The 9,548-nt window shown below is 35.7% G+C and overlaps 1 protein-coding gene across 1 annotated transcript; it reads right to left on the reverse strand.

Moving 5' to 3' along the window:
* Positions 1–4,856: 4,856 nt before the first annotated feature.
* Positions 4,857–5,780, reverse strand: LOC112515768. The gene has a single exon (XM_025122694.1). It carries the CDS (start codon positions 5,778–5,780, stop codon positions 4,857–4,859), a length of 924 nt encoding a protein of 307 aa, XP_024978462.1.
* Positions 5,781–9,548: the final 3,768 nt, after the last annotated feature.

Below are 9,548 nucleotides of genomic sequence, written 5' to 3' on the forward strand. Positions count from 1 at the left end.
TATCAATATATATTTTAAATTTGAAAATTGTGTTTGTATTCATCCCCCCCCTTCTACAAATTGTTTAGTATTATTGTAGACCCTTTGGGACCAATAGAACCATTAAGAAACTATATTTCAACCTAACTTTAATCTATAGGTCTAAGCACATACCTTGGAATGATGTAATCAAATGTGCTTCTATCTCCAAAAGCAAGCTTTCCATATTGAATTACAACTCCTAACGTTGTGTTAGAAGGGAATTGGGTATCTTACCCTTAGAGATATCAAACGGGCCTTAAACCATCCCAATAGCTGACTTGTTTACCAAGTCCCTAGCTAACCCTTTTGTCAAGTGATTAGCTAGATTACGTTGAGATCGTACAAAGCTAACAAATATTATCCCATGGGTGATAAGCTCAAGTACCATAATATGCCTAACACCCAAATGTCGCGACTTTTCATTATATACTTGACTATATGCTTTAACAAAAGTGGTTGCACTATCACAGTGTATAGAAATAGGAGAAATCGGTTTTGGCCATAACGGGATCTCAAAAATCAAATTCCTTAGCCATTATGCCTCTTTACTAGCAGCAGCTAGAGGTACAAATTCAGATTCCATTGTCGAATTAATGATGCATGTTTTCTTTTTAGAGGCCCATGAAATTTCACCTCCTCCAAGCAGGAAAACCCGATCACTTGTCATGAGTGGTGTTCAATGTTGGTAATCCAACTAGCATCGGAATGTCCTTTTATAACTGATGGAAATTCCCACATATGACAAACCATAGTCTTTGGTTTCTTAAGATATTTAAGCACTCATCTTATTGCTTTCCAGTGATGAGAACTTGGGTTACTAGTGAACCTACTCAGTTTTCCTACTGCAAATGCAATATCAGGTCTTGTGCTAGTCATGACATACATTAAAGGGTTGGAGGTAATGGAGAAGCAGTAGAAGAAATTGTTGAGGTAGCAAAGAAAGAAATTGATGAAGGAGAATGTCCCGTCATATTGCCGGAGGGCTAGGGCTCTGATACCATAATAATGTATAGAGAAAAGTAGAAGAAATGATTTTATTCATTTCTTAATTGATTTTCATTCAACAGTGATGTACAAGGCTATTTATAGTAAAAGAAATACAAAGAGATTAAATCCTAACCATACAGCAAGGGATGATCACAACCCTTTAATTTTAGCATCAAAGTTGGTTGTAACAGAATAATAGTGATCATGATTTGACAAAGATAAATAGAGAACCAATAAAGAACCGATCTCAGTTTCCTATTCTTTGTCCTTTCTTTTCACTCGATAATGAATTGAAAGATTTTTTTTGATACAGTGATTAAATATTAGAGATGTGCTTCATCCCATCTAATTAGAAAAGATCATTCAAAATTGGACATCTAACCTTAATGAATTTGTAGACAAACAAAAGCTTTACATACAAATGTTTGGTGTTTCTAAGTTGTGTCGTCTCAGGATGAAGGAATTCATATTGACCCTTCCAAGTTAGATGTCATTCTCTCTTGGCCAACTCCAAGAGCTATTGATGAAATACGGAGTTTTCATGGACTTGCTTCATTCTTCTTTCAATTGTTGGTTTATTCGAAATTTAAGCACTCTTATATTTCCCTACTATACACGAATTTGTAAGTGAGATATACATAAGTCACTTCCACACTTAATTAGATATGCAAAATAAATTCCACATGTTGACATAGAAAAGTGTATTTGAATTCGTCTAATTTTTTGTTGAACAAATAAAGAAAGTGTTAAATATAAGCTAGTCATGGTAGTCAAGTTTATTTATCGTGGGTTGTATATCTGATGGATGTTTTTTTTATTAACCTGGATATCCAACTCATCTGATGAATGTTATTGTTACTATTGACAATTATGTAACTGGCAATCCTCTACACAGGTGTGTCGTTTGGTGAAGGGTTGCATCCCTTTGTATACCACATGTATTTGTAGGTTGTGTACAATTCAAAATAATGAAAGAATTTATGTTTAAGATATTGATGTATCTCTAACATTGTGGTATCAGAGCGCAAAAGATGGCTTCAACTTCGAATACCATCTTGCATCCTCAACTTCCTAGATTAAATGGAAAAAATTGCTACCACTAGAGCATACAAATGAAATTCCTATTTGAATCGCATGAATTATGGGATATAGTTGAACAAGGAATTGATGGAACTGATCAATTTGAAGAAGTAACAAAAGAACAAGAAGAGCAATTAAGAGAATGATCAATCAAAATAAGAGGGGACCACTACACAGATTTTAGAAGATGAAGAAGACAAAAAAGGGACTATTGTGAATCAAGAAGATCATCATCAATATTTTCCCACTATGAACTTCGCTATGACATCTAGCAGTATTCAAACCTTTGAAGAACTTAATTCTCCTGAATCTACTACAAAAAGTCCACCAAAGAGAGTTTATAGAAGTCTGAGAGATATTTATAATGACACAAGAAGGCTGGACTTAAGTGATATTGCAAACTTTGCTTTGTTTTCTGAGGCAGATCCATCAACATTTGAGGAAGCCAGTCAAGAGGAGAAGTGGAGGAATGCTATAGACAAGGAAATCGAAGCCATCATGAAGAATGACATCTGAGAACTTGTAAGTCTTCCTAAAGATTGATGGTTAAAGGCTACAAGCAAAAGTGTAGGATTGACTATCAAGAAGTCTTTGCCCATGTCATAAGGTTAGAAACAGTCAGATTAGTCCTTGTTTTAGCTGCTCAAAACAAGTGGAAGGTACATCAAATTGGTGTAAAATTAGCCTTCCTTAATGATACTCTTGAAGAAGATGTTTACATAGAATAACTTGAGGGTTATGTGAAGGAAGGGGAAGAGTACAAGGTTTGTCATCTAAAGAAAGCCTTTTATGGCTTAAAACAAGCCCTAAGGGATTGGTAGACTATAATTGAGAACTATTTTTTAACAAATGGAATTAGCAAATGCTCTCAGGAACATACCCTCTTTACTCAAAAGGTTAAAGGTATGATTCTCATTGTTTGCATCTATGTAGATGACTTGGTTTTTACAGGTAACTTATAGCTTTTGATAGAAGATTTCAAAGGAAACATGAAAAAGGAATTTGACATGACAAACATGGGTTTACTACATTATTTTCTGGGGATAGAGGTGAGACAGGTTGAAGAAGAGATCAAAATTTCTCAACAAAGTTATGCTCAATGCTTATTAGAAAAGTTTAATATGCTTCCATGTAATCGAGTAAGTACTCCTATGGAGTTTGGATTAAAGTTATCTAAGGAGAGTAGAGATAAGGAAGTAGATCCTACCCTTTACAAAAGCATGGTTGGCAGCCTAATGTACTTGACTGCCACAAGGCCTGACATAGCCTTTTCAGTAAGCCTAATTAGCATATTTATGGAGTCACCCAAGTCAAGTCATTGGGAAGCCGGGAAAAGGATTCTTAAGTATGTGAAAGGTACTATAGATCATGGTATTGTCTATTCCAAGGCTAAGGATTCAAGGCTCATAGGCTATAGTGACAGTGACTTTGGAGGAAATATGGATGATGGGAAAAGTACATCAGGGTATCTTTTCAGTTTAGGATCTGGGCTATATCTTGGCAATCCAAGAAACAAAGCGTGGTGGGCGTATCCATTGCTGAAGCAAAATGCGTGTCTCTTTCAACTGGCTGTCAAGCTTTATGGCTAAGGTCCATACCGGATGAATTGGAGCATTCACAAGGTGATCCTACTACTATCTACTGTGATAATAAATTTGCAATTGCTTTGTCCAAGAATCCTGTATTTCATGGAAAATGCAAGCACCTAAGGATTAAATTTCACTTTGTTGCTGAACTTGTTGCCAATGGTGAAGTAAAGATAGAGTTTTGTGGGACAAAGGAACAAATACAGACCGTTTTACAAAGGCTCTTCAAGTTGGAAGCTTCAAAGTTATGAGAGACAAGTTGGGAGTTCTACCATTAGTTGGGAGTTCTACCATTAATGGCTTAAGCGGGTGTGTTAAAATATAAGCTAGTCATGGTAGTCAAGTTTATTTATCATGGGTTTTATATCTGATGGGTAGTTATTTTTACTGTTGACAGTTATGTAACTGTCAACCCATCTATATAGGTGTGTCCTTTGGTGAAGGGTTGCATCCCTTTGTATACTATATGAATTTGTAATCTGTCGTACAATTCAGAATAATGAAAGAATTATGTTTAAGATATTGATGTTTCTCTAACAGTAAGAACCATATATAACAGAAATCTGGACTTTAGAACTGCAAAAAAAACAACTTCCAGTTAATTAAGTTTTCCAATTTTTGGTGTGTACTTGCTACACGATTTTCAACGAACTAATACATCAATTTATAGGCCATATATATATCTAATTCACTACTGAATTTGAAAGATTTTTGGACACATTATAACTGTCAAAAATAACTGTTTATTACTACTAATTATCTTCACATAATATTTCTGCAGGTGGTACTGGTTATCTCTCTGCCCTTTAAAATCGATCTGCCATAATCATAATATAGTTATTTATTCTCCTTTGTTCTATACATTTGCTTAAATTACCTTTGTTTCTGCCTGTAATATTCTTATATTTCGATCAGGTACAGAATTAACAAAGATTTTGTGGGAAGAGGTACTCCAAGATTTGGAGAATTATGATTAGTACTCAAATCTCAAGCACAAGCTTTGATTAAAAAATGTTCAAGTGTATCAATATGATATATCTTGTGCCACACTAAAAAAGTAAAAAAGAAAGGTGTACCATTTACAGGAAAATTTGGAATCCTACATATTCAAATGATTCATCAGTCCATCATCTAAAAACTGGACATATGCTATATCTTTCCAGATATATGGGTAGGTTCCCATTAGTAGAAAGAGATCATGTTAAGCAAAGAGGCCCTCGTTGCAATCAGGCGCTTGGACACTAAATCCAAATGAGAGTTGACGCCTTCAAGAGTGGCCTCCAACACCTCTATTTTCTTTTTTACGATTTGTATGAATTCCTGTTTGTCACTGGTACGGTATCTGAATAGTGCAGCATCAAGGCGTTGCAACTCATTCGCATTAGAATCATCAGCATTCTCTTGATCAGGAACCACTTTACCACTAGATAGAAATCTTGAAACAGCTGTCCATCTGCTTCCTGGCCTTCTCTTCAAAAGTGGGGTAGCCAAGAACACCAACAACAACCGGAAAATAACAATGSTAAAYGCTTTAACATCTCTAAATGCTYGGATCACCGACTTCAGATGGTGGTTTTCAGAATCATCTTCCTTGAAGCGACAGCMGCAGATCATGTTATCCATTTGCTTCAAACTAGCCACCGATCCTTTTATGTCTTTTCTCARTTTATTTCTRAATACAATGTATTTKGCAGTGGTGCTTTCAATGCTGGAACCCGYACCCTTCCTCCTTAAATCACATCCGAGATCTCTCACGTGCTCTTTAGTTTGCGACATGACRTCAGTWGTARTGCTGCAAATGTCCAAGAACTTGACAGATGCGTCGAGTAACTCATCCRTMMATTTCGTGGTMTKGTTGCTGGATATCGACAGATTTTGGGAGAGAGATGTTTTGAAAAGGTCATCCAAGCATTCATWCAACTCTGTCAGTTGAGACAAACCGCTGCAAACGATCTCTGCTGATGGATTGGATAACGATGATATTGACTCCCATGTTTTGACCTTATTCAGCACTTTCTGGATTCTATCGGTGCTCGGATGAGATCTGCATGGCAAAGTAATGGATCGGAAATGTTTCCTTGATGTTGGTTTTGAAGAAACACCCATTTTTATCTGGTCGATCTTAATTTGTGTTGAGAGTACAAGGTATGAAATACACTTGACTATGAAATACACTTGACTGTGTGATACTGATACTAACCACCAGCTCTACCATATGGATTTTATAGGAGATTAAACACTCCACAATGATTGCATGAAATTCCTCCCACATCTTGGAACTTAATCATTAAATATGCTGCGATCCATGTGCATAAACATATGTAGTGTTATACGTGGACCCATTACTATCTCTCGGTTTTCTTCCAATTGCATTTTCTAAACTATACGTGGCGAGCAACCATTTCTTAGAGCTAGAATCAGAAGACAGGTGCATGTTGCTTGTGAGATTGGATTGTTTTATTGCATCTTGGGAAGATGCGATATATTGATATCCAATTGAGAGCTAACTATTTTGATTTTTTTTTTTAAATAAATCAAATGTTATGATAACAATAACTACCTAAAGCTATGTGAGATGTGTTACACTTTGGATGCATAAAGCGGAATTTCAGAAAACAATTTTCTTCAACATCTAACCAAAATCATGTGCATATATTCACTTTGAATCTAAGTAATAAGCATTGTACCTTAGATGCGTGATTACGAACCGTTTTGGAGAAAGAACCTCAAATGTGATTCCTCTACTTAGTCCACACGAGAATGAACCAAGATCACCTTGCTATGAACGAGACACGAAGATGAACTTCTTGTCTAGCTAGGGTGACACGGCTATATGGTGGGATTTAGGGATTCTTTCTTATCAATAATAATCTAAACCCTAAAAGCCCTTTTAGCTCCCAACACTTTAAGCCCACCATGGGCTTGTGTCAATTGATCTTCTTCATTACTCTATTGTGTGAGACCTTATAGGACCAGGTTATATTAGTAATGACTCGGTATAAATTGACCCATATACCATAATTGGTTTCTAGCAAAACATTATGAACATCTAATTTGACCGGATTGTTTAATCTCCATTATCAATCCCATTAATTGATTGCCATCTTGATGAAGGACACATTCCTTCAATCTCCCATTTGGCCTTGAGCAAGTGTGCAGTATAAAATTCCTGTGTCACTTAATGTCTAATTTGATAATATGATGACATTTTATGTAATCCATATTGATATGCTCAAATTATTTCTTGAACTTCGAGTTTTAACTATCAAACCAAATGATTAATTTTTAATCTGTCATGTATTTTCAGCTCTTACTAAGGGGTTGTTTACCAAACACTTACCTAGTAAGTACTTATCGGTAAAATTTAACATTATTATTTACTTATCGGATGAGATTTTTGTTCCACAAAAACGACATTGTATGCAACAATTTTTCTGGTAAACGCTTACCATGCTAAGAGTCATTGCTCTCACTTATCGAGTAAGACTCTTGGTCCATGTCTCGCTTTTACCGGGTAAGATTCTTGGTCCTTACCATATTCATCCGGTAAGGCATTGTAACTTGGTAAGTGCTTACCCGGATAAGCATTTGATAAACAGCCCCTAAGACACCATTCCTACTTATATAGGAGGACTTCTTCATCCTTGTATAGCTATAACTCCCACTCAATTCTTTGTAATCTTGAACATTGCCTTTATAATCCCTTTTTACAACATGACGTTTAACAATGTCGAAGATATACCAATCATTGCGTGTGAAAATATTATACTCATGTCTCAGGAATCCAGTAAAATAGTTAACCATACATTCAATTAACTAATTAAGGACAAATTGTTTAACATGTATGAAAGACAACCTCCATAATTTTAAAATTGAAAAGCAATCTCAAAACCATTCTCCAATATGTTTGATTCCCTTGGCCCTGGTGTGACATTCATGCTTGGGCCCAGGTAAAGGCTTGGTCAATGGATATGCTATGTTATCATCTAGGTTGGGTTTATCGGGTTGAAAACATTTGAACGATCCAATTTAATGTTTGCGGTTTGAAAAATCTTAACCCAGCCCAACCCAAACCGTACGGGTTGGTCGGGTTGAAATTTTGGTACATTAAAATATTCTTCTAACATTGAATATGTTATTTTCTCTACTAATAATTTCTTTTTCATGATCAACCATATTGGATACAACTTATCTCTACTTCTTACGTATATTACATTCAGTTTTTCTCAATTTACATATAAATGTTCACAGTTACTGAACATATATACGAAAGAGTTATACAAAGACGTGAATAGATTGAAAATATGTGTATATGAAGAGCGTATGTGATAATGTAATTGTTTAATGTATATATTAATAGAAATTCAACAATCATATTAAATCCAAAAAATAAAAGGATATCGAGCTTATCGGGTTGAGTTGAGTTCAAATAATAGTAACCTAATATCAACTCAATACCTACGGTTTGAAAATTTTACAACTTGATTAGACATTGGGTTGCTACGTACGGTTGACTTATTTCACGTTGGTTTGAATTGGGTTGATCGGATTGATCAGGTTTTTGAACACCCCTGTAATTATTTTATTTAGAGAACCTAATTCATAACTTTCATATAACCAAGTGACCAAATCTGTAATGTAGAACAAAATACATATTTATTGATCCCCAAACCAATTAATTACAGATATGATCATTATGGTCCCTCAACCAAACAGTTAAGTTAACGATATTTTTATCATTTTACTCTTTTTCTCATTAAACCTCTACCAATTCAACCTGCAACAAGGTTAGGGGAGAAAAGTAAGAGAAATGTTGGCCAATTGCAGAGATGAGAGACAGAAAAAGATTAGTTCTCCCTCTACTTTCTCTCTCTAGAAAGTACACGAATGGATGCTTAGTGATTGTGTCTCTAGAAGCCATACATATCTGCTAAACATCGTTAAGTTTCATCTCCTGTGCGTGGTTTTTTGTCTCAAAAATACACACATACAAACAGATCGAGAGATGAAGCTGCCTTAATTGGTGGGTTTTGCACGAGTAACACGTTAGACTTCCTTTTGAGAATTAACAGCTGAATTGCTTCCAAGATTTTAATTTGTCTTGAGGTAATCGATCCTCTCATGGAGTCGTTTGATCTTGTGATGGTTAGACTTCCTGAAAAAGTATAAGTTACAGATCTATCGATTCCAAACAAGAAGCCACAATCTTATTTTGGGTGTTAAGATGAGACTTTGGTATGAATCTTGTTGCAAAGAAGAACTTACAGTGATCTCTTGAATGGTTAAAACTAATCAGAAACTAGTTACATGTTCTTGTTATATTCTTAGTTTCCAGTCTAGCGGGTCGTGGTCATTCACGACGGTGAGGGAGACAAACGGAGATGAAAGGGGGCTGCTTCAAGGGGGAGAAGACGGAGGCTTCACCGTATAAGACAGAGGTCTCTTGGTTTCACCTCCTGGTGGGTTTTGCTGTTACGTGTTTCGGGAATTTCAATGGCTAATTGATCATTGGCGTAAACCTTCATCGGGGGCGAGTAGAAACCTCATCGTTCCGCTGGCTCTCCATTGCAGCTACATAAAAAATCTCCTAGTTCTTCGCTTGACAAGAGATATAGTCTCTCTTCCTCTTCCAAATTCACTACGTTTTCCCTATAACCAGCTATGCGTATTTATATGAATCTATATGTATAAACGAACACGAACAACACACCTGATTTCTAAACAAACGAACACGAACACAAAGATTTTCGTTTGTTTCCTGTTCGTGTTCGTTTGTTCGGTTAAGTTAAACGAACGAACATGAACAAGCATTTGTTTATGTTCATTCGGTTTGTTTACGACCCTACAAACAAAGTATTTATTTTCACCAAAAAA

The sequence above is a fragment of the Cynara cardunculus genome (genome assembly GCF_001531365.2).
Source record: "Cynara cardunculus var. scolymus isolate 2C chromosome LG 7, CcrdV1, whole genome shotgun sequence".
Taxonomy (NCBI): Eukaryota; Viridiplantae; Streptophyta; class Magnoliopsida; order Asterales; family Asteraceae; genus Cynara; species Cynara cardunculus.